This window comes from Scyliorhinus torazame, chromosome 19, assembly GCF_047496885.1.
Source record: "Scyliorhinus torazame isolate Kashiwa2021f chromosome 19, sScyTor2.1, whole genome shotgun sequence".
Taxonomy (NCBI): Eukaryota; Metazoa; Chordata; class Chondrichthyes; order Carcharhiniformes; family Scyliorhinidae; genus Scyliorhinus; species Scyliorhinus torazame.
The window spans coordinates 39,988,626-40,014,081 of NC_092725.1; the positions used below are offsets into that span (position 1 = coordinate 39,988,626).

The following is a 25,456-nucleotide window of genomic DNA, read 5'->3' on the forward strand; positions in this document are numbered from 1 at the left end:
ATACGGAGGCATGGGATTTAGGGTGATTTAGCAGTTTGGATCAGAAATTGGCTAGCTGTAAGAAGACATAGGGTGGTGGTTGATGGGAGTTCAGTTACTAGTGGTGTAACACAAGGATCTGTTTTGGGGCCATTGCTGTTTGTCATTTTTATAAGTGACCTGGAGGGAGGGTGGATTTGCAGATGACACTAAAATCGGTGGTGTTGTCGACAGTGCGGAAGGATGTTACAGGTTACAGAGGGACATAGATAAGTTGCAGAGCTGGGCTGAGAGGTGGCAAATGGAGTTTAATGCAGAAAAGTGTGAGGTGATTCATTTTGGAAGGAGTAACAGGAATACAAAGTACTGGGCTAATGGTAAGACTCTTGGTAGTGCGGGCAGCATAATCAAAGATCCCTCCCACGCGGCTTACTCACTCTTCCAACTTCTTCCATCGGGCAGGAGATACAGAAGTCTGTATCCTTACAAACCTTATTGAGTTCTTTGAGAAGGTGACCAAACTGGTGGATGAGGGTAAAGCAGTTGAATTGTATATGGATTTCAGTAAAGCATTTGATAAGGTTCCCCACGGTAGGCTACTACAGAAAATACAGAAGCATGGGATTCAGGGTGATTTAGCAGTTTGGATCAGAAATTGGCTAGCTGGAAGAAGACAAAGGGTGGTGGTTGGTGGGAAATGTTCAGACTGGAGTCCAGTTACTAGTGGTGTACCACAAGGATCTGTTTTGGGGCCACTGCTGTTTGTCATTTTTATAAATGAACTGGAGGAGGGCGTAGAAGGATGGGTGAGTAAATTTGCAGATGACACTAAAGTCGGTGGGGTTGTGGACAGTGCGGAAGGATGTTACAAGTTACACCTCGCTGGGCTGAGAGGTGGCAAATGGAGTTTAATGCAGAAAAGTGCGAGGTGATTCATTTTGGAAGGAATAACAGGAAGACAGAGTACTGGGCTAATGGTAAGATTCTTGGCAGTGTGGATGAGCAAAGAGATCTCGGTGTCCATGTACATAGATCCCAGAAAGTTGCCACCCAGGTTGAGAGGGTTGTTTAGAAGGCGTACGGTGTGTTAGTTTTTATTGGTAGAGGGATTGAGTTTAGGAGCCATGAGGTCATGTTGCAGCTGTACAAAACTCTGGTGCGGCCGCATTTGGAGTATTGCGTGCAATTCTGGTTGCCGCATTATGGGAAGGATGTGGAAGCATTGGAAAGGGTGCAGAGGAGATTTACCAGGATGCTGCCTGGTATGGAGGGAAGATCTTATGAGGAAAGGCTGAGGGACTTAAGGCAGTTTACGTTAGAGAGAAGAAGGTTAAAAGGTGACCTAATTGAGGTATACAAGATGATCAGAGGATTAGATAGGGTGGTCAATGAGAGCCTTTTTCCTCGGATGGTGATGTCTAGCACGAGGGGACATAGATTTAAATTGAAGGGAGATAGATATGATAGATGTCAGAAGTAGGTTCTTTACTCAGAGAGTAGTAAGGGCGTAGAATGCCCTGCCTGCAACAGTTGTGGACTTGCCAACATTAAGTGCATTTAAATGGTCATTGGATAGACATATGGACGATAAGGGAATAGTGTAGATGGGCTTTAGAGTGGTTTTACAGGTCTGCGCAACATCGAGGGCCGAAGGGCCTGTACTGCGCTGTAATGTTCTATGTTCTATGACCCCGACACTGACCCTCCCCAGACACTGACTCCTCCCCGACACTGACCCTCCCCCGACCTTTCCCTGACACTGACCTTTTCCTGACACTGACCCCGACACACTGACCTTTCCCTGACTGACATTTCTTTGACACTGACCCGGACACTGACCTTTCCCTGACACTGACCCCGGCACACTGACCCTCCCCCAACACTGACCCTCCCCGGACACTGACCTTTCCCTGACACTGACCTTTTCCTGACTGACCTTTCCCTGACACTGACCCCGACACACTGACCTTTCCCTGACACTGACCCTGACAGAATGATCTTTCCCTGACACGGAGCCGGTCACTGACCTGCTTCCCAGTTCCTGGCTGGATTGCTGGAAGGTGCTGCTCAGGTTGTGTTCAGCCAGCGTCTCCTCTGGCACTTCCTGCAGATCTTCCTCCCGTTCCAGTGAAAGCCGAATGTTCTCCAGCTCGATTCTCTCCGGAGTGCCCCGTAATCTCTTCGCTTGACAGGGCTCTGCATCGGTCAGCGTTACTGGGAAGAGGAAACAATGATCATCAGCGTGCTGCGACTGGCTGGTGCCCACGCTCACTACACTGTGATGTTCAAGGTGTGTCACTTTGATGAACAGAATCAAGGAGAATAGTGAATGGGAGAACATGGATCATCCCAGGAAAATAAAGGAATAGAAATGAGCTGATTTTGGCACGAGACCTCGGGCTAGATTCTCTGCTCTCCGACGCCGGAATTGCATTTGGCAATTGGCCGGAGAATATCCGATTCCGACCAAATCGGGGGCTGCGCCGCATTCGCGATGCTCCGCCCCCTCCAGTACGCTACGCGCCTTATCGACAACCTCAGGACATTGCCTGAGGCCCACCCCCCCCGCCCGGGCCGGGTTCCCGACGGCGTGGGTCTCTCATGGTCTCACCCGTTGGTGACTCGGCATGGCAGCTGCGGACTCAGTCCAGCGCCGCCACAGTCGCGGAGGGCCGATCCAAAGAAGAACAAAGAAAAATTACAGCACAGGAACAGGCCCTTCGGCCCTCCCAGCCTGCGCCGATCCAGATCCTCTATCGAAAACTGTCGCCTATTTTCTAAGGATCTGTATCCCTCTGCTCCCTGCCCATTCATGTATCTGTCTAGATACATCTTAAATGACGCTATCGTGCCCGCCTCTACCACCTCCGCCAGCAATGCATTCCAGGCACCCACCACCCTCTGTGTAAAGAACTTTCCACGTATATCTCCCTGAAACTTTTCCCCTCACCTTGAACTCGTGACCCCGAGTAATCGAGTCCCCCACTCTGGGAAAAAGCTTCTTGCCATCCACCCTGTCCATACCTCTCATGATTTTGTAGACCTCAATCAGGTCCCCCTTCAACCTCCGTCTTTCTAATGAAAATAATCCTAATCTACTGAACCTTTCTTCATAGCTAGCGCCCTCCATACCAGGCAACATCCTGGTGAACCTCCTCTGCACCCTCTCAAAAGCATCCACATCCGCGGGCAGGGGGAGTTTTGTCAGGGGCTGGGGGCACCGTTGGGAGGTGGTCCGGGGCTCGCGAGCCGCCCAAAGGGGAGGCATTATTTTACAGGCCGGGTCTGCGAGTGGCCGGCACCATGTTGCACGGCGCAGCCACTGCAGGCCGCCGGCGTGACCACGGATCCGGCAATTCTCCGGGCCGTATCGGCAGCAAGAGCCGCGTGCTCGGGTGCTGGGCCCCAGCCAAACGGAGGATCGGTGGCTGTTTTACGCTGAATTTTCGGTGGGAAAACGCCATCGTTCCCACGCCGGCATCAGGACATCGACTCAAAATCGGAGAATCCAGCTTCGAGAGAGGAAATTGGAATTTACTGTCACAGGGAGAGAGGGAGCTGTGAGTTCATGAACATTGATGTGTTCGGAGTCAGCAGAGGCTGGCGAGTAGCTGTGCGATCTTGGGGCCATAAATAAGGATATCGTGCCGGAATTCCGGAACCAAATCAGGTAGCTGCAGCCAGGAAATTCCCGACTTGGCCGAGCCCCCCCGGGTATAGAATTTGCTTCCTCTGGGGCAGAGAGCTGGGCCTGGCATGACAGGGTCTGTCTGATTCAAGCCCCCACCTCAGTTCTCCAGCCCTGCTCGCGGATGTTTGGTTACGTTCGAGGTGACAGCACCCAGACCTTCTCCGCACTCTGACCCCGTTTTGAGCTTAGACAGTTGCCATGGTCGCAGAATGTGAGCCAGCTCGGAGGGGCGGGGAGGGGCAAAGCTGTCGAGTCGCGCTGAGGTGGGGGCAGAGCTGGCGACTGCTTTAACTGAAAACCTACCCCTTCACTGGCTTTTTTAAAGCAGCATTCAGGTAATCGATTAGTCAACTAGGTCACACCCACCACATAAAAGAGACTGGATTGAAAGGTGCCGGGCAGCTCCACCCAGACCCCAAAATCTCACCAGATCAACCCTGCTCCTAACTGCGGTCCCTGCTCCCCCCTCGCTCCCTGCTCCCCCTCTCTCCCTGCTCCCCGCTCTCCCCCTGCTCCCCGCTCACCCCCTGCTCCCCGCTCTCTCCCTGCTCCCCGCTCTCTCCCTGCTCCCCATTCTCCCCCTGCTCCCCGCTCTCTCCCTGCTCCCCGCTCTCCCCCTGCTCCCCGCTCTCCCCCTGCTCCCCGCTCTCCCCCTGCTCCCCGCTCTCCCCCTGCTCCCCGCTCACCCCCTGCTCCCCGCTCTCTCCCTGCTCCCCAGTCTCCCCCTGCTCCCCGCTCTCTCCCTGCTCCCCGCTCTCCCCCTGCACCCCGCTCTCCCCCTGCACCCCGCTCTCTCCCTGCTCCCCGCTCTGCCCCTGCTCCCCGCTCTCCCCCTGCTCCCCGCTCTCTCCCTGCTCCCCGCTCTCTCCCTGCTCCCCGCTCTCTCCCAGCTCCCCGTTCTCTCCCTGCTCCCCGCTCTCACCCTGCTCCCCGCTCTCCCCCTGCTCCCCGCTCACCACCTGCTCCCCGCTCTCTCCCTGCTCCCCATTCTCCCCCTGCTCCCCGCTCTCTCCCTGCTCCCCGCTCTCCCCCTGCTCCCCGCTCTCCCACTGCACCCCGCTCTCCCCCTGCTCCCCGCTCTCCCCCTGCTCCCCGCTCTCCCCCTGCTCCCCGCTCTCTCCCTGCTCCCCGCTCTCTCCCTGCTCCCCGCTCTCTCCCTGCTTCCCGCTCTCCCTCTGCTCCCAGCTCTCCCCCTGCTCCCCGCTCTCTCCCTGCTCCCCGCTCTCTCCCTGCTCCCCGCTCTCCCCCTGCTCCCCGCTCTCTCCCTGCTCACCGCTCTCCCCCTGCTCCCCGCTCTCTCCCTGCTCACCGCTCTCCCCCTGCTCCCCGCTCTCTCCCTGCTCCCCGCTCTCCCCCTGCTCCCCGCTCTCCCTGATTCCCGCTCTCCCCCTGCTCCCCGCTCTCTCCCTGCTCACCGCTCTCTCCCTGCTCCCCGCTCTCCCTGCTCACCCCTCTCTCCCTGCTCCCCGCTCTCTGCCCGTTCCCCGCTCTCTCCCTGCTCTCAGCTCTCACCCTGCACCCCGCACTCCCCCTGCTCCCTGCTCTCCCCCTGCTCCCCGCTATCTCCCTGCTCCCCGCTCTCTCCCTGCTGCCCGCTCTCACCCTGCTCCCCGCTCTCTCCCTGCTCTCTCACAGCTCCCCGCTCTCCCCCTGCTCTCTCCGTGCTCCCCGCTCTCTCCCTGCTCCCCGCTCTCCCCCTGCTCCCCGCTCTCCCCCTGCTCCCCGCTCTCTCCCTGCTCCCCGCTCTCTCCCTGCTCCTCGCTCTCTCCCTGATCCCCGCTCTCTCCCTGCTCCCCGCTCTCTCCCTCGTCCCCGCTCTCTCCCTGCTCCCCGCTCTCCCCCTGCTCCCCGCCCTCTCCCTGCTCCGCGCCCTCTCCCTGCTCCCCGCTCTCTCCCTGCTCCCCGTTCGCCCCTGCTCTCTCCCTGCTCCCCGCCCGCACCCTGCTCCTTGCTCTCCCTGCTCCCCACTCTCTCCCTGCTCCCCGCACTCCCCCTGCTCTCTCCCTGCTCCCCGCTCTCTCCCTGCTCCCCGCTCTCCCCCTGCTCTCTCCCTGCTCCCCGCTCTCTCCCTGCTCGTCGCTCTCTCCCTGCTCCTCGCTCTCTCCCTGCTCCCCGCGCTCTCTCCCTGCTCCCCGCTCTCTCCCTGCTCCCCGCTCTCTCCCTGCTCCCCGCTCTCTCTCCCAGCTCCCCGCTCTCCCCCTGCTCCCCGTTCTCCCCCTGCTCTCTCTCCCTGCTCCCCGCTCTCTCCCTGCTCCCCGCCCTCTCCCTGCTTCCCGCTCTCTCCCTGCTCCCCGCTCTCTCCCTGCTCCCCGCTCTCTCTCCCTGCTCCCCGCTCTCTCCCTGCTCCCCGCTCTCTCCCTGATCCCCGCTCTCTCCCTGCTCCCCGCTCTCCCTGCTCCCCGCTCTCCCCCTGCTCCCAGCTCTCTCCCTGCTCACCGCTCTCTCCCTGCTCCCTGCTCCCCGCTCTCTCCCTGCTCCCCGCACTCCCCCTGCTCCCCGCTCTCTCCCTGCTCACCGCTCTCTCCCTGCTCCCCGCTCTCTCCCTGCTCCCCGCTCTCTCCCTGCTCCCCGCTCTCTCCCTGCTCCCCGCTCTCTCCCTGCTCCCCGCTCTCCCCCTGCTCCCCGCTCTCCCCCTGCTCCCCGCTCTCTCCCTGCTCCCCGCTCTCTCCCTGCTCCCCGCTCTCTCCCTGCTCCTCGCTCTCTCCCTGATCCCCGCTCTCTCCCTGCTCCCCGCTCTCTCCCTCGTCCCCGCTCTCTCCCTGCTCCCCGCTCTCCCCCTGCTCCCCGCCCTCTCCCTGCTCCGCGCCCTCTCCCTGCTCCCCGCTCTCTCCCTGCTCCCCGTTCGCCCCTGCTCTCTCCCTGCTCCCCGCCCTCTCCCTGCTCCTTGCTCTCCCTGCTCCCCACTCTCTCCCTGCTCCCCGCACTCCCCCTGCTCTCTCCCTGCTCCCCGCTCTCTCCCTGCTCCCCGCTCTCCCCCTGCTCTCTCCCTGCTTCCCGCTCTCTCCCTGCTCGTCGCTCTCTCCCTGCTCCTCGCTCTCTCCCTGCTCCCCGCGCTCTCTCCCTGCTCCCCGCTCTCTCCCTGCTCCCCGCTCTCTCCCTGCTCCCCGCTCTCTCTCCCAGCTCCCCGCTCTCCCCCTGCTCCCCGTTCTCCCCCTGCTCTCTCTCCCTGCTCCCCGCTCTCTCCCTGCTCCCCGCTCTCTCCCTGCTCCCCGCTCTCTCCCTGATCCCCGCTCTCTCCCTGCTCCCCGCTCTCCCTGCTCCCCGCTCTCCCCCTGCTCCCAGCTCTCTCCCTGCTCACCGCTCTCTCCCTGCTCCCTGCTCCCCGCTCTCTCCCTGCTCCCCGCACTCCCCCTGCTCCCCGCTCTCTCCCTGCACCACGCTCTCTCCCTGCTCCCCGCTCTCTCCCTGCTCACCGCTCTCTCCCTGCTCCCCGCTCTCCCCCTGCTCCCCGCTCTCTCCCTGCTCACCGCTCTCTCCCTGCTCCCCGCTCTCTCCCTGCTCCCCGCTCTCTCCCTGCTCCCCGCTCTCTCCCTGCTCCCCGCTCTCTCCCTGCACCCCGCACTCCCCCTGCTCCCCGCTCACTCCCTGCACCCCGCTCTCTCCCTGCTCCCCGCTCCCCGCACTCCCCCTGCTCCCCGCTCTCTCCCTGCTCCCCGCTCTCTCCCTGCTCCCCGCTCTCTCCCTGCTCCCCGCTCTCTCCCTGCTCCCTGCTCTCTCCCTGCTCCCCGCTCTCTCCCTGCTCCTCGCTCTCTCCCTGCTCCCCGCTCTCTCCCTGCTCCCCGCACTCCCCCTGCTCTCTCCCTGCTCCCCGCTCTCTCCCTGCTCCTCGCTCTCTCCCTGCTCCCCGCTCTCTCCCTGCTCCCTGCTCTCTCCCTGCTCCCTGCTCTCTCCCTGCTCCTCGCTCTCTCCCTGCTCCTCGCTCTTTCCCTGCTCCCCGCACTCATCCTGCTCCCCGCTCTCTCCCTGCTCCTCGCTCTCTCCCTGCTCCCCGCTCTCTCCCTGCTCCCCGCTCTCTCCCTGCTTCCCGCTCTCCCCCTGCTCCCCGCTCTCCCCCTGCTCCCCGCTCTCTCCCTGCTCCCCGCTCTCTCCCTGCTCCTCGCTCACTCCCTGCTCCCCGCCCTCTCCCTGCTCCCAGCTCTCTCCCTGCTCCCCGCTCTCTCCCTGCTCCCCGCTCTCTCTCCCTGCTCCCCGCTCTCCCCCTGCTCCCCGCTCTGTCCCTGCTCCCCGCTCTCTCCCTGCTCCCCGCTCTCTCCCTGCTCCTCGCTCTCTCCCTGCTCCCCGCTCTCTCCCTGCTCCCCGCTCTCCCCCTGCTCCCCGCTCTCTCCCTGCTCCCCGCTCTCTCCCTGCTCCCCGCACTCTCCCTGCTCCCCGCTCTCCCCCTGCTCCCCGCTCTCTCCCTGCTCCCCGCTCTCTCTCCCTGCTCCCCGCTCTCCCCCTGCTCCCCGCTCTCTCCCTGCTTCCCGCTCTCTCCCTGCTCCCCGCTCTCTCCCTGCTCCCCGCTCTCTCCCTGCTCCCCGCTCTCTCCCTGCTCCTCGCTCTCCCCCCGCTCCCCGCTCTCCCTGCTCCTCGCTCTCTCCCTGCTTCCCGCTCTCTCCCTGCTCCCCGCTCTCTCCCTGCTCTCTCCCTGCTCCTTGCTCTCTCTCTGCTCCCCGCTCTCTCCCTGCTCCCCCCTCTCTCCCTGCTCCCCGCTCTCTCCCTGCTCTCCGCTCTCTCCCTGCTCTCTCCCTGCTCCTTGCTCTCTCTCTGCTCCCCGCTCTCTCCCTGCTCCCCCCTCTCTCCCTGCTCCCCGCTCTCTCCCTGCTCTCCGCTTTCTTCCTGCTCTCTCCCTGCTCCCCGCTGTCTCCCTGCTCCCTGCTCTCTCCCTGCTCCTCGCTCTCTCCCTGCTCCCCGCTCTCTCCCTGCTCCCCACTCTCTCCCTACTCTCCGCTCTGTCCCTGCTCCCCGCTCTCTCCATGCTCCCCGCTCTCCCCCTGCTCCCCGCTCTCTCCCTGCTCCCCGCTCTCTCCCTGCTCCCAGCTCTCTCCCTGCTCCCAGCTCTCTCCCTGCTCCCAGCTCTCTCCCTGCTCCCAGCTCTCTCCCTGCTCCCCCGCTCTCTCCCTGCTCCCCGCTCTCTCCCTGCTCCCTCCTCTCTCCCGCTCCCTCCCCGGGCTTTCCGTCTCCCTGTTCTCCTATCTCCCTTTCCCTGTTGTCTCTTGGGAGGATATTTCCTGTTTATTCCCTTATTTCCACTCTCTTGTATTTTGTTGTAATCATTTTTGATCCATGGGTGATTAATGGACACGTGTCTTTAAGTCAACCAGCAGAATTCAGAAGTTACCGGGGAAAATACTAGTTCCTGCTGGTTTGAACAGGGGGCTTCAGACCTGTCGGTACCAGAGAAAGAGTTGACCAGGGACTCGGTTTGAATGAATGGAGTGTGTGTGAATGGGCCCGAAAGGCAGTGCTCTGCCCGGTAACAGGTGGTGACTGGATCCTATCCCAGTGGAATGATTTGCAGAGTCCCAAGAGTTTCACTTTGACTGCTAGCAGCTGAGAGGCAAGCTCCTGCTCTCTTTCCTCTGTTTTTTTTTCAGAAAGCCTGTGGGTGCTGTATGTCTGAACCTAAGTGAAGAGTACCTGAGTGAATCTGTCTACAGGAAAGCCAGTAAAGGCTGAAAATAAAGAGCATTGCGTGCTCCCCTCTCTCCGGAAAGACCGTGGCTGCTGTACTTCTGAAGTTGCAGAGAACACTGAATGAATGAATCTACAGTGAAGATCATTCCAGGCTGAGGAGAGAGACTTTAACCTGCAGCTTGCTGTGAAGGAAGGTGTGCGAAAAACCATCCTCTGAAACAAAGACTCATTTTTCTGTCACCTATTATTTTTCCCCCTCTCCTCCCCTCTGTGTCTTTCTGTCTTGTGTGTGTGTGTAGAGGGTGGGGGGGCAAGTTAAAGTGGGGAATTAGTTAACCAGGATTATTTGCTGCATATTTCATTCTAGTTCTTGTTATAAATAAACAGGAAATGAACCAGAGGGGCACCAATATCCTGGGAGGGAAATGTGCTACGCCTCTTCGGGGGGTTTAAACTAATTTGTCAGGGGGCTGGGAAAGCGAGCTGTAGTCCAGGAGCCAGTGTCGAGAGTAGTGAGGTACTGAGGAGGGTATCAAGGTCGCAGGAGTGTACCGGCAGACAGAAAGGTGGGTTGAAGTGTGTCTATTTCAATGCAAGGGGCATCCGGAATAAGGTAGGTGAACTTGGAGCGTGGATTGGTACTTGGGACTACGATGTTGTGGCCATTACGGAGACATGGTTAGAACAGGGACAGGAATGGTTATTGGAAATTCCGGGGTATAGATGTTTCAGTAAGAGTAGGGAACGTGGTAAATGAGGGGGAGGAGTAGCATTGTTAATCAAGGATAGTTTAACGGCTGCAGGAAGGCAGTTTGAAAGGGATCTGCCTACTGAGGTAATGTGGGCCGAAGTTAGAAATAAGAGAGGAGCGGTCACATTGTTAGGAGTTTTCTATAGGCCCCCAAATAGTAATAGAGATGTGGAGGAAGAAATTGCAAAGCAGATTATGGATAGGTGTGGAGGTCCCAGGGTATTTGTCATGGTTGACTTTAACTTTCCAAATATTGATTGGAACCTCTATAGGTCGAACAGTTCGGATGGGGCAGTTTTTGTACAGTGTGTGCAGGAGAGTTTCCTGACGCAATACGTGGATAGGCCGACAAGAGGGGGGGCCACATTGGATTTGGTACTGGGTAATGAACCGGGCCAAGTGTTAGATTTGTTTGTGGGAGAGCACTTTGGGAGATAGTGACCACAATTCGGTGTCTTTCACTATTGCAATGGAGAGGGATAGGGCCATACGGCAGGGCAAGGTTTATAATTAGGGGAGGGGTAATTATGATGCGATTAGGCAAGAATTAGGGAGCATAAGATGGGAACAGAAACTGTCAGGGAAAGGCACAAATGAAAAGTGGAGCTAGTTCAAGGAACAAATACTGCGTGTCCTTGATAAGCATGTCCCTGTCAGGCAGGGAGGAAATGGCCCTGTGAGGGAACCATGGTTTGCAAAAGAGGTTGAATGTCTTATCAAGAGGAAAAAGGAAGAGTATGTAAGGATGAGAAAACAAGCTTCAGTAGCTTGAGGCTTACAAGGTAACAAGGAATGAGCTGAAAAAAGGGCTTAGGAGAGCTAGGAGGGGGCATGAGAAGTCCTTGGCGGGTCGGATCAAGGGAAACCCCAAGGCTTTTTACTCTTATGTGAAAAATAAAAGAATGACCAGGGTGAGGGTAGGGCTGGTCAAGGACAGTAGTGGGAACTTGTGCATGGAGTCAGAAGAAATAGGAAAGGCGTTGAATGAATACTTTTCTTCAGTGTTCACAAAGGAGAGAGGCCATGTCTTTGAGGATGAGAGTGTGATACAGGCGGGGAGGCTGGAGGAAGTAGATGTTCTGAGGAAGGATGTATTAGCAATTTTGAAAAACCTGAGGGTCGACAGGTCCCCTGGGCCAGATGGGATATACCCAGGGATTCTTTGGGAGGCAAGGGATGAGATTGCAGAGCCTTTGGCTTTGATCTTTGGGTCCTCGATGTCCACGGGGATAGGGCTCTAGGACTGGAGAGGGGTGAATGTTGTTCCTCTGTTCAAGAAAGGGAATAGGAATGACCCTGGTAATTATAGGCCAGTTAGTCTTACTTCGGTGGTCGGGAAGATAATGGAAAAAGGTCCTGAAGGATAGGATTTATGACCATTTGGAAAGATACAGCTTAATCCGGGATAGTCAACACGGGTTCGTGAAGGGTAGGTCTTGCCTCACAAATTTGATTGAATTCTTTGAGGAGGTAACTAAGTGTGTAAATGAAGGTAGAGCAGTTGATGTCATACACATGGATTTTAGTAAGGCGTTTGATAAGGTTCCCCATTGTCGGCTCATGAAGAAAGTAAGGAAGTGTGGGTTGGAGGGAAATTTGGCCAATTGGTTAGGTAACTGGCTATCACATAGGGTGGTGGTGGATAGAAAAATTTCAGACTGGAGACCAGTTACCAGCGGTGTACCACAGGGATCAGTGCTGGGTCCTCTGCTATTTGTGATTTTTATCAATGACTTGGAGGAGGGGGCTGAAGGGTGGGTCAGTAAATTTGCTGATGACACCAAGATTGGTGGAGTAGTGGATGAGGTGGAGGGCTGTTGTCGGCTGCAAAGAGACATTGATAGGATGCAGAGCTGGGCCGAAAAATGGCAGATGGAGTTTAACCCTGATAAGTGCAAGGTGATTCATTTTGGTAAAAAAAATTTGAATGCGGATTACAGGGTCAACGGCAGGGTTCTGAGGAATGTGGAGGAAGAGAGAGATCTTGGGGTTCATGTCCACAGATCTCTGAAGGTTGCCCCTCAAGTGGATAGAGCCGTGAAGAAGGCTAATAGTGTGTTAGCGTTTATTAACAGGGGGCTTGAGTTTAAGAGCCGCGGGGTTATGCTGCAACTATACATGACCCTGGTGAGACCACATTTGGAGTATTGTGTGCAGTTCTGGTCACCTCATTATTGGAAGGATGTGGAAGCATTGGAAAGGTTGCAAAGGAGATTTACCAGGATGCTGCCTGGTTTGCAGGATAGGTCTTATGAGGAAAGGTTGAGGGAGCTAGGGCTTTTCTCTTTGGAGCGGAGGAGGATGAGAGGCGATTTAATAGAGGTTTATAAGATAATGAGGGGGATAGATAGAGTGGACGTTCAGAGACTATTTCCTCGGGTGGATGTAGCTGTTACAAAGGGGCATAACTATAAGATTCAGGTGGGAGATATAGGAGGGATGTCCGAGGTAGGTTCTTTACTCAGAGAGTGGTTAGGGTGTGGAATGGATTGTCCGCTGTGATAGTGGAGCTTTAGGAACTTTCAAGCGGTTATTGGATCGGCACATGGAGCACACCAGAATGACAGGGAGTGGGATAGCTTGATCTTGGTTTAGGACAATGCTCGGCACAATATCGAGGGCCGAAGGGCCTGTTCTGTGATGTACTGTTCTATGTGTTTATATTTACAAACCTGGTGACTGTAATTACTGGGCAGCCAAAGGCCAAAGACTTTCGGTATTTTTATAAGAATTATTGACGAAGTCCCGTCACTCTGGGACAAGTGGAGCTGCAATTGACCGCACACTAGCCCAGGGTTGTAACACTCTCCCTGTTCCCCAATCTCATACAATCATAGAACAGTGCAGAAGGAGGCCATTCGGCCCATCGAGTCTGCACTGGCCCTTGGAAAGAGCACCCGACCTAAGCCCACAGCTCCACCCTATCCCCGTAACATAGCAACCCCACCTACCCTTTTTGGACACGAAGAGCAATTTATCATCGTCAATCCACCTAACCTGCACATCTTTGGACTGTGGGAGGAAACCGGAGCACCCGGAGGAAACCCACGCAGACACGGGGAGAACGTGCAGAGTCCACAGACAGTAACCCAAGGCCAGAATTGAACCCGGGTCCCTGACGCTGGGAGGCAGCAGTGCTAACCACTGTGATGCTCCTTCTTCCTGTTCTCCAATCTTTTTCTCCGTTTCCCCAATCTCTCACACTCCCTTTCCACAATCACTCTTCTCCCTGTTCTCCGATCTCCCTGTTCTCCGATCTCCCTGTTCGCCGATCTCCCTGTTCTCCGATCGCTCTCTCACGGTTCTCCGATCTCCCTGTTCTCCGATCGTTCTCTGTCCGTTCTCCGATATCCCTGTTCCCTGATCTCGCTCTCCCTGTTCTCCGATCTCTCTCTCTCTCTCTCCCTGTTCCCCGATATCCCTGTTCTCCAATCTCCCTGTTCTCCGATCTGCCTGTTCTCCGATCTCCCTGTTCTCCGATCACTCTCTCCCTGTTCTGCAATCTCCCTGTTCGCTGATTTTTATCTCCCTGTTCGAAGATCTCTCCCTCCCTGGTTGAAGTTCGCCCTCTTCCCCGATCTCCCTCTTTTCCGATCTCTCTCCCTGTTTTTTGAGCCCTGTTCTCCAATCTCCCTGTTCTCCAATCTTCCTGTTCTCCGATCTCTCTGTTCACCGATCTCCCTTGTCTCCGATCTCCCTGTTCTCCGATCTCCCTGTTCTCCGATCTCCCTGTTCTCCGATCCGCCTGTTCTCCGATCCGCCTATTCTCCGATCTCCCTGTACTCCGATCTCCCTGTTCTCCGATCTCCCTGATCTCCGTTCTTCACTGTTCTCTGATCTCCCTGTTCTCCGATCTCCCTGTACTCTGATCTCCCTGTTCTCCGATCTCCCTGATCTCCGTTCTTCACTGTTCTCTGATCTCCCTGTTCTCCGATATCCCTGTTCTGCGATCTCCCGGTTCTGTGATCTCCCTGTTCTCCGATCTCCGTTGTCTCCGATCTCCCTGTTCTCCGATCTCCCTGTTCTCCGATCTCCGTTGTCTCCGATCTCCCTGTTCTCCGATCTCCCTCTTCTCCGATCTCCCTGATCTCCGTTCTTCACTGTTCTCTGATCTCCCTGTTCTCCGATCTCCCTCTTCTCCGATCTCTCTACCTGTTCTTCGATCTCCCTGATCTCCGATCACCCTCTCCCTGTTCTCTGTTCTCCCTGTTCTCCGATCTACCTGTTCTCCGATCCGCCTGTTCTCCGATCTCCCTGTTCTCCGATCTCTCTCCCTGTTCTTCGATCTCCCTGTTCTCCGATCTCCCTGTTCTCCGATCTCCCTGTTCTCCAATCTCCCTGTTCTCCAATCTTCCTGTTCTCCAATCTCCCTGTTCTCCAATCTCCCTGTTCTCCAATCTCCCTGTTCTCCAATCTTCCTGTTCTCCAATCTTCCTGTTCTCCAATCTCCCTGTGCTCCGATCTCCCTGTGCTCCGATCTCCCTGTTCTCCGATCTCCCTGTTCTCCGATCTCCCTGTTCTCCGATCTCCCTGTTCTCCAATCTCCCTGTTCTCCGATCTCCCTGTTCTCCGATCTCCCTGTTCTCCGATCTCCCTGTTCTCCGATCTCCCTGTTCTCCAATCTTCCTGTTCTCCAATCTCCCTGTTCTCCGATCACTCTCTACCTGTTCTCCGATCTCCCTGTTCTTCGATCTCCCGGCTCGCCGAACTCCCTGTTCTCCGATCTCCCTATGCCTGTTCTCCGATCTCTCACTCCCTGTTCTCCGATCTCCCGGTTCTCCAATCTCCCGGTTCTCCAATCTCCTTGTTCCCCAATCTTCCTGTTCTCCAATCTCCCTGTTCTCCAATCTCCCTGTTCTCCAATCTCCCTGTTCTCCGATCTCCCGGTTCTCCAATCTCCCGGTTCTCCGATCTCCCTGTTCTCCGATCTCCCTGTTCTCCGATCTCCCTGTTCTCCAATCTACCTGTTCTCCAATCTTCCTGTTCTCCAATCTTCCTGTTCTCCAATCTCCCTGTTCTCCGATCTCCCGGCTCGCCGAACTCCCTGTTCTCCGATCTCCCTATGCCTGTTCTCCGATCTCTCACTCCCTGTTCTCCGATCTCCCGGTTCTCCAATCTCCCGGTTCTCCAATCTCCTTGTTCCCCAATCTTCCTGTTCTCCAATCTCCCTGTTCTCCAATCTCCCTGTTCTCCGATCTCCCTGTTCTCCGATCTCCCTGTTCTCCGATCTCCCTGTTCTCCGATCTCCCTGTTCTCCAATCTACCTGTTCTCCAATCTACCTGTTCTCCGATCTCCCTGTTCTCCGATCTGTCTCCCTTTTCTTTGATCTCCCTGTTCTCCGATCTCCGTTCTCCGATCCGCCTGTTCTCCGATCTCCCTGTACTCCGATCTCCCTGTTCTCCGATCTCCCTGTTCTCCGATCTCCCCGTTCTTCGAACTCCCTGTTCTCCGATCTTCCTGTTCTGCAATCTCACTGTTCTCCGATCTCTCTCTTCTCCGATATTCCTGTTCTCCGATATCCCTGTTCTGCGATCTCCCTGTTCCCCAATCTCCCTGTTCTCCGATCTCCCTGTTCTCCAATCTCCCTGTTCTCCAATCGTCCTGTTCTCCAATCTCCCTGTTCCCCAATCTCCCTGTTCTCCGATCTCCCTGTTCTCCAATCTCCCTGTTCCCCAATCTTCCTGTTCTCCAATCTCCCTGTTCTCCGATCTCTCTCTACCTGTTCTCCGATCTCCCTGTTCTTCGATCTCCCGGTTCTCTGAACTCCCTGTTCTCCGATCTCACCTGTTCTCCGATCTCCCTGTTCTTCGATCTCCCGGTTCTCTGAACTCCCTGTTCTCCGATCTTCCTGTTCTCCAATCTCCCTGTTCTCCAATCTCCCTGTTCTCCAATCTTCCTGTTCTCCAAACTCCCTGTTCTCCGATCTCCCTGTTCTTCAATCTACCTGTTCTCCGATCTCCCTGTTCTCCGATCTCTCTCCCTTTTCTTTGATCTCCCTGTTCTCCGATCTCCCTGTTCTCCGATCTTCCTGTTCTCCGATCGCCCTGTTTTCCGATCTACCTTGTCTCCGATCTCCCTGTTCTCCGATCTCCCTGTTCTCCGATCTCCCTGTTCTCCGATCCGCCTGTTCTCCGATCTCCCTGTACTCCGATCTCCCTGTTCTCCGATCTCCCTGTTCTCCGATCTCCCCGTTCTCCGAACTCCCTGTTCTCCGATCTTCCTGCTCTGCAATCTCACTGTTCTCCGATCTCTCTGTTCTCCGATATTCCTGTTCTCAGATATCCCTGTTCTGCGATCTCCCGGTTCTCCGATCTCTCTGTTCTCCGATCTCCATTGTCTCCGATCTCCCTGTTCTCCGATCTCCCTGTTCTTCGATCTCCCTGTTCTGCAATCTCCTTTTCTCCGATCTCTCTGTTCTCTGATATCCCTGTTCTCCGATATCCCTGTTCTCCGATATCCCTGTTCTGCGATCTCCCTGTTCTGCGATCTCCCTGTTCTCCGATCTCCATTCTCTCCGATCTCCCTGTTCTGCGATCTCCCTGTTCTGCGATCTCCCTGTTCTCCGATCTCCATTGTCTCCGATCTCCCTGTTCTCCGATCTCCCTGTTCTCCGATCTCCCCGTTCTCCGAGCTCCCTGTTCTCCGTTCTTCTCTGTTCTCTGATCTCCCTGTTCTCCGATCTCCCTCTTCTCCACTCTCTCTCCCTGTTGTTCGATCTCTCTGTTCTCCGATCACCCTCTCCCTGTTCTCCGATCTCCCTGTTCTCCGATCTACCTGTTCTCCGATCTGCCTGTTCTCCGATCTCCCTGTTCTCCAATCTCTCTCCCTGTTCCCTGATCTCCCTGTTCTCCATTCTCCCTGTTCTCCCAGCTCCCTGTTCTCTAATCTTCCTGTTCTCCAATCTCCCTGATCTCCGATCTCTCTTTACCTGTTCTCCGATCTGCCTATTCTCCGATCTCCCCGTTCTCCGTTCTATCTGTTCTCCGATCTACCTGTTCTCTGATCTGCCTGTCCTCCGATCTCCCTGTTCTCCGATCTCTCTCCCTGTTCCCTGATCTCCCTGTTCTCCGAACTCCCTGTTCTCCAAACTCCCTGTTCTCCGATCTCCCTGTTCTCCGATCTCCCCGTTCTTCGAACTACCTGTTCTCCGATCTTCCTGTTCTGCAATCTCACTGTTCTCCGATCTCTCTGTTCTCCGATATTCCTGTTCTCCGATATCCCTGTTCTGCGATCTCCCTGTTGCCCAATCTCCCTGTTCTCCAATCTCCCTGTTCTCCAATCTTCCTGTTCTCCAATCTCCCTGTTCTCCGATCTCTCTCTACCTGTTCTCCGATCTCCCTGTTCTTCGATCTCCCGGTTCTCTGAACTCCCTGTTCTCCGATCTCCCTATGCCTGTTCTCCGATCTCTCACACCCTGTTCTCCGATCTCCCGGTTCTCCAATCTCCCTGTTCCCCAATCTTCCTGTTCTCCAATCTCCCTGTTCTCCAATCTCCCTGTTCTCCAATCTTCCTGTTCTCCAAACTCCCTGTTCTCCGATCTCCCTGTTCTCCGATCTCTCTCCCTTTTCTTTGATCTCCCTGTTCTCCGATCTCCCTGTTCTCCGATCTTCCTGTTCTCCGATCTCCCTGTTTTCCGATCTACCTTGTCTCCGATCTCCCTGTTCTCCGATCTCCCTGTTCTCCGATCTCCCTGTTCTCCGATCTTCCTGTTCTCCGATCCGCCTGTTCTCCGATCTCCCTGTACTCCGATCTCCCTGTTCTCCGATCTCCCTGTTCTCCGATCTCCCCGTTCTCCGAACTCCCTGTTCTCCGATCTTCCTGCTCTGCAATCTCACTGTTCTCCGATCTCTCTGTTCTCCGATATTCCTGTTCTCCGATATCCCTGTTCTGCGATCTCCCGGTTCTCCGATCTCCCTGTTCTCCGATCTCCATTGTCTCCGATCTCCCTGTTCTCCGATCTCCATTGTCTCCGATCTCCCTGTTCTCCGATCTCCCTGTTCTCCGATCTCCCTGTTCTGCAATCTCCCTGTTCTCCGATATCTCTGTTCTCCGATATCCCTGTTCTCCGATATCCCTGTTCTGCGATCTCCCTGTTCTGCGATCTTCCTGTTCTCCGATCTCCATTGTCTCCGATCTACCTGTTCTCCGATCTCCCTGTTCTCCGATCTCCCCGTTCTCCGAGCTCCCTGTTCTCCGTTCTTCTCTGTTCTCTGATCTCCCTGTTCTCCGATCTCCCTCTTCTCCACTCTCTCGCCCTGTTGTTCGATCTCTCTGTTCTCCGATCACCCTCTCCCTGTTCTCCGATCTCCCTGTTCTCCGATCTACCTGTTTTCCGATCTGCCTGTTCTCCGATCTCCCTGTTCTCCGATCTCTCTCCCTGTTGCCTGATCTCCCTGTTCTCCAATCTCCCTGTTCTCCCAGCTCCCTGCTCTCCAATCTTCCTGTTCTCCAATCTCCCTGATCTACGATCTCTCTCTACCTGTTCTCCGATCTCCCTATTCTCCGATCTCCCTGTTCTCCGTTCTATCTGTTCTCCGATCTACCTGTTCTCTGATCTGCCTGTTCTCCGATCTCCCTGTTCTCCGATCTCTCTCCCTGTTCTTCGATCTACCTGTTCTCTGATCTCCCTGTTATCCGATCTCCCTGTTCCCCAATCTCCCTGTTCTCCAATCTCACTGTTCTCCAATCTCCCTGTTCTCCAATCTCCCTGTTCTCCGATCTCTCTCTACCTGTTCTCCGATCCGCCTGTTCTCCGATCTCCCTATTCTCCGATCTCCCTGTTCTCCGTTCTATCTGTTCTCCGATCTACCTGTTCTCTGATCTGCCTGTTCTCCGATCTCCCTGTTCTCCGATCTCTCTCCCTGTTCTCCGATCTCCCTGTTCTCCAATCTCCCCGTTCTCCAATCTCCCTGTTCTCCAATCTTCCTGTTCTCCAATCTCCCTGTTCTCCGATCTCTCTCTACCTGTTCTCCGATCTCCCTGTTCTTCGATCTCCCGGTTCTCTGAACTCCCTGTTCTCCGATCTCACCTGTTCTCCGATCTCCCTGTTCTTCGATCTCCCGGTTCTCTGAACTCCCTGTTCTCCGATCTCCCTATGCCTGTTCTCCGATCTCTCACTCCCTGTTCTCCGATCTCCCGGTTCTCCAATCTCCCGGTTCTCCAATCTTCCTGTTCTCCAATCTCCCTGTTCTCCAATCTCCCTGTTCTCCAATCTTCCTGTTCTCCAAACTCCCTGTTCTCCGATCACCCTGTTCTCCGATCTCCCTGTTCTCCGATCTCTCTCCCTTTTCTTTGATATCCCTGTTCTCCGATCTCCCTGTTCTCCGATCTTCCTGTTCTCCGATCTCCCTGTTTTCCGATCTCCCTGTTCTCCGATCTCTCTCCCTTTTCTTTGATATCCCTGTTCTCCGATCTCCCTGTTCTCCGATCTTCCTGTTCTCCGATCTCCCTGTTTTCCGATCTACCTTGTCTCCGATCTCCCTGTTCTCCGATCTCCCTGTTCTCCGATCTCCCTGTTCTCCGATCCGCCTGTTCTCCGATCTCCCTGTACTCCGATCTCCCTGTTCTCCGATCTCCCTGTTCTCCGATCTCCCCGTTCTCCGAACTCCCTGTTCTCCGATCTTCCTGCTCTGCAATCTCACTGTTCTCCGATCTCTCTGTTCTCCGATATTCCTGTTCTCCGATATCCCTGTTCTGCGATCTCCCGGTTCTCCGATCTCCCTGTTCTCCGATCTCCCTGTTCTCCGATCTCCCTGTTCTGCAATCTCCCTGTTCTCCGATATCTCTGTTCTCCGATATCCCTGTTCTCCGATATCCCTGTTCTGCGATCTCCCTGTTCTGCGATCTTCCTGTTCTCCGATCTCCATTGTCTCCGATCTCCCTGTTCTCCGATCTCCCTGTTCTCCGATCTCCCCGTTCTCCGAGCTCCCTGTTCTCCGTTCTTCTCTGTTCTCTGATCTCCCTGTTCTCCGATCTCCCTCTTCTCCACTCTCTCTCCCTGTTGTTCGATCTCTCTGTTCTCCGATCACCCTCTCCCTGTTCTCCGATCTCCCTGTTCTCCGATCTACCTGTTCTCCGATCTGCCTGTTCTCCGATCTCCCTGTTCTCCGATCTCTCTCCCTGTTCCCTGATCTCCCTGTTCTCCAATCTTCCTGTTCTCCAATCTCCCTGATCTCCGATCTCTCTCTACCTGTTCTCCGATCTCCCTATTCTCCGATCTCCCTGTTCTCCGTTCTATCTGTTCTCCGATCTACCTGTTCTCTGATCTGCCTGTTCTCCGATCTCCCTGTTCTCCGATCTCTCTCCCTGTTCCCTGATCTCCCTGTTCTCCGAACTTCCTGTTCTCCAAACTCCCTGTTCTCCGATCTTCCTGTTCTGCAATCTCCCTGTTCTCCGATCTCTCTGTTCTCCGATCTCCCTGTTCTCCGATCTAACTGTTCTCCGATCTCTCTGTTCGCCGATCACTCTGTTCTCCGATCTCTCTACCTGTTCTTCGATCTCCCTGTTCTCCGATCGCCCTGTTCTCCGATCTACCTGTTCTACGATCCGCCTGTTCTCCGATCTCCCTGTTCTCCGATCTCTCTCCCTGTTCTTCGATCTACCTGTTCTCTGATCTCCCTGTTATCCTATCTCCCTGTTCCCCAATCTCCCTGTTCTCCAATCTCACTGTTCTCCAATCTCCCTGTTCTCCAATCTTCCTTTCTCCAATCTCCCTGTTCTCCGATCTCTCTCTACCTGTTCTCCGATCTCCCTGTTCTTCGATCTCCCTGTTCTCTGATCTCTCTGTTCTGCAATCTCCCTGTTCTCCGATCTCTCTGTTCCCGATATCCCTGTTCTCCGATATCCCTGTTCTGCGATCTCCCTGTTCTGCGATCTCCCCGTTTTCTGAGCTCCCTGTTCTCCGTTCTTCTCTGTTCTCTGATCTCCCTGTTCTCCGATCTCCCTGTTCTCCGATCTCTCTCCCTGTTGTTCGATCTCTCTGTTCTCCGATCACCCTCTCCCTGTTCTCTGATCTCCCTGTTCTCCGATCTACCTGTTCTCCGATCCGCCTGTTCTCCGATCTCCCTGTTCTCCGATCTCTCTCCCTGTTCTTCGATCTCCCTGTTCTCCGATCTCCCTGTTCTCCGAACTCCCTGTTCCCCAATCTCCCTGTTCTCCAATATTCCTGTTCTCCAATCTTCCTGTTCTCCAATCTCCCTGTTCTCCGATCTCTCTCTACCTGTTCTCCGATCCGCCTGTTCTCCGATATCCCTGTACTCCGATCTCCCTGTCCTCCGATCTCCCTGTTCTCCGATCTCCCCGTTCTCCGAACTCCCTGTTCTCCGATCTTCCTGCTCTGCAATCTCACTGTTCTCCGATCTCTCTGTTCTCCGATATTCCTGTTCTCCGATATCCCTGTTCTGCGATCTCCCGGTTCTCCGATCTCCCTGTTCTCCGTTCTTCTCTGTTCTCTGATCTCCCTGTTCTCCGATCTCCCTCTTCTCCACTCTCTCTCCCTGTTGTTCGATCTCTCTGTTCTCCGATCAACCTCTCCCTGTTCTCCGATCTCCCTGTTCTCCGATCTACCTGTTCTCCGATCTGCCTGTTCTCCGATCTCCCTGGTTCTCCAATCTCTCTCCCTGTTCCCTGATAACAAAGAACAAAGAACAAAGAAATGTACAGCACAGGAACAGGCCCTTCGGCCCTCCAAGCCCGTGCCGACCATACTGCCCGACTAAACTACAATCTTCTACTCTTCCTGGGTCCGTATCCTTCTATTCCCATCCTATTCATATATTTGTCAAGATGCCCCTTAAATGTCCCTATCGTCCCTGCTTCCACTACCTCCTCCGGTAGTGAGTTCCAGGCACCCACTACCCTCTGCGTAAAATCTTGCCTCGTACATCTACTCTAAACCTTGCCCCTCTCACCTTAAACCTATGCCCCCTAGTAATTGACCCCTCTACCCTGGGGAAAAGCCTCTGACTATCCACTCTGTCTATGCCCCTCATAATTTTGTATACCTCTATCAGGTCGCCCCTCAACCTCCTTCGTTCCAGTGAGAACAAACCGAGTTTATTCAATCGCTCCTCATAGCTTATGCCCTCCATACCAGGCAACATTCTGGTAAATCTCTTCTGCACCCTCTCTAAAGCCTCCACATCCTTCTGGTAGTGTGGCGACCAGAATTGAACACTATACTCCAAGTGTGGCCTAACTAAGGTTCTATACAGCTGCAACATGACTTGCCAATTCTTATACTCAATGCCCCGGCCAATGAAGGCAAGCATGCCGTATGCCTTCTTGACTACCTTCTCCACCTGTGTTGCCCCTTTCAATGACCTGTGGACCTGATCTCCCTGTTCTCCAATCTCCCTGTTCTCCCAGCTCCCTGTTCTCCAATCTTCCTGTTCTCCAATCTCCCTGTTCTCCGATCTCTCTCTACCTGTTCTCCGATCTCCCTATTCTCCGATCTCCCTGTTCTCCGTTCTATCTGTTCTCCGATCTCCCTGTTCTCCAATCTCCCTGTTCTCCCAGCTCCCTGTTCTCCAATCTTCCTGTTCTCCGATCTCCCTATTCTCCGATCTCCCTGTTCTCCGTTCTATCTGTTCTCCAATCTACCTGCTCTCTGATCTGCCTGTCCTCCGATCTCCCTGTTCTCCGATCTCTCTCCCTGTTCCCCGATCTCCCTGTTCTCCGAACTCCCTGTTCTCCAAACTCCCTGTTCTCCGATCTCCCTGTTCTCCGATCTCCCCGTTCTTCGAACTCCGTGTTCTCCGATCTTCCTGTTCTGCAATCTCACTGTTCTCCGATCTCTCTGTTATCCGATATTCCTGTTCTCCGATATCCCTGTTCTGCGATCTCCCTGTTCCCCAATCTCCCTGTTCTCCAATCTCCCTGTTCTCCAATCGTCCTGTTCTCCAATCTCCCCGTTCTTCGAACTCCGTGTTCTCCGATCTTCCTGTTCTGCAATCTCACTGTTCTCCGATCTCTCTGTTATCCGATATTCCTGTTCTCCGATATCCCTGTTCTGCGATCTCCCTGTTCCCCAATCTCCCTGTTCTCCAATCTCCCTGTTCTCCAATCGTCCTGTTCTCCAATCTCCCTGTTCTCCGATCTCCCTGTTCTCCGATCTCTCTCTACCTGTTCTCCGATCTCCCTGTTCTTCGATCTCCCGGTTCTCTGAACTCCCTGTTCTCCGATCTCACCTGTTCTCCGATCTCCCTGTTCTTCGATCTCCCGGTTCTCTGAACTCCCTGTTCTCCGATCTCCCTATGCCTGTTCTCCGATCTCTCACTCCCTCTTCTCCAATCTTCCTGTTCTCCAATCTCCCTGTTCTCCAATCTCCCTGTTCTCCAATCTTCCTGTTCTCCAAACTCCCTGTTCTCCGATCTCCCTGTTCTCCAATCTACCTGTTCTCCGATCTCCCTGTTCTCCGATCTCTCTCCCTTTTCTTTGATCTCCCTGTTCTCCGATCTCCCTGTTCTCCGATCTTCCTGTTCTCCGATCTCCCTGTTTTCCGATCTACCTTGTCTCCGATCTCCCTGTTCTCCGATCTCCCTGTTCTCCGATCCGCCTGTTCTCCGATCTCCCTGTACTCCGATCTCCCTGTTCTCCGATCTCCCTGTTCTCCGATCTCCCCGTTCTCCAAACTCCCTGTTCTCCGATCTTCCTGCTCTGCAATCTCACTGTTCTCCGATCTCTCTGTTCTCCGATATTCCTGTTCTCCGATACCCCTGTTCTGCAATCTCCCGGTTCTGCGATCTCCCTGTTCTCCGATCTCCATTGTCTCCGATCTCCCTGTTCTCCGATCTCCCTGTTCTCCGATCTCCCTGTTCTGCAATCTCCCTGTTCTCCGATCTCTCTGTTCTCCGATATCCCTGTTCTCCGATATCCCTGTTCTGCGATCTCCCTGTTCTGCGATCTTCCTGTTCTCCGATCTCCATTGTCTCCGATCTCCCTGTTCTCCGATCTCCCTGTTCTCCGATCTCCCCGTTCTCCGAGCTCCCTGTTCTCCGTTCTTCTCTGTTCTCTGATCTCCCTGTTCTCCGATCTCCCACTTCTCCACTCTCTCTCCCTGTTGTTCGATCTCTCTGTTCTCCGATCACCCTCTCCCTGTTCTCCGATCTCCCTGTTCTCCGATCTCCCTGTTCTCCGATCTACCTGTTCTCCGATCTGCCTGTTCTCCGATCTCCCTGTTCTCCGATCTCTCTCCCTGTTCCCTGAGCTCCCTGTTCTCCAATCTCCCTGTTCTCCCAGCTCCCTGTTCTCCAATCTTCCTGTTCTCCAATCTCCCTGATCTCCGATCTCTCTCTACCTGTTCTCCGATCTCCCTATTCTCCGATCTCCCTGTTCTCCATTCTATCTGTTCTCCGATCTACCTGTTCTCTGATCTGCCTGTTCTCCGATCTCCCTGTTCTCCAAACTCCCTGTTCTCCGATCTTCCTGTTCTGCAATCTCCCTGTTCTCCGATCTCTCTGTTCTCCGATCTCCCTGTTCTCCGATCTAACTGTTCTCCGATCTCTCTGTTCTCCGATCACTCTGTTCTCCGACCTCTCTACCTGTTCTTCGATCTCCCTGTTCTTCGATCGCCCTGTTCTCCGATCTACCTGTTCTACGATCCGCCTGTTCTCCGATCTCCCTGTTCTCCGATCTCTCTCCCTGTTCTTCGATCTCCCTGTTCTCTGATCTCCCTGTTATCCGATCTCCCTGTTCTCCAATCTCACTGTTCTCCAATCTCCTTGTTCTCCAATCTTCCTGTTCTCTGATCTCCCTGTTCCCTGATCTCCCTGTTCCCCAATCTCCCTGTTCTCCAATCTCACTGTTCTCCAATCTCCTTGTTCTCCAATCTTCCTGTTCTCCAATCTCCCTGTTCTCCGATCTCTCTCTCCCTGTTCTTCGATCTCCCTGTTCTCCGATCTCCCTGTTCTCCGATCTCTCTGTTCTGCAATCTCCCTGTTCTCCGATCTCTCTGTTCTCCGATATCCCTGTTCTCCGATATCCCTGTTCTGCGATCTCCCTGTTCTGCGATCTCCCCGTTTTCCGAGCTCCCTGTTCTCCGTTCTTCTCTGTTCTCTGATCTCCCTGTTCTCCGATCTCCCTGTTCTCCGATCTCTCTCCCTGTTGTTCGATCTCTCTGTTCTGGGATCACCCTCTCCCTGTTCTCCGATCTCCCTGTTCTCCGATCTACCTGTTCTCCGATCTGCCTGTTCTCCGATCTCCCTGTTCTCCGATCTCTCTCCCTGTTCCCTGATCTCCCTGTTCTCCAATCTCCCTGTTCTCCAATCTCCCTGTTCTCCAATCTTCCTGTTCTCCAATCTCCCTGTTCTCCGATCTCTCTCTACCTGTTCTCCGATCTCCATGTTCTCCGATCTCCCTGTTCTCCATTCTCTGTTCTCCGATCTCTCTGTTCTCCGCACTCCCTGTTCTCCGAACTCCCTGT

At 54.9% G+C, this 25,456-nt stretch overlaps 1 protein-coding gene across 3 annotated transcripts in view; it reads right to left on the reverse strand.

The window, feature by feature from the left end:
* LOC140396095 (protein-methionine sulfoxide oxidase mical3a-like) overlaps window positions 1–25,456 on the reverse strand; it is a 1,213,674-nt gene that overhangs the window by 272,589 nt on the left and 915,629 nt on the right. For all 3 annotated transcript variants that reach the window (XM_072484207.1, XM_072484206.1, XM_072484208.1), the window contains one exon: window positions 2,007–2,193. In XM_072484207.1, the coding sequence (XP_072340308.1) occupies window positions 2,007–2,193 (187 nt within the window). The remainder of the gene's footprint in view (window positions 1–2,006; window positions 2,194–25,456) is intronic.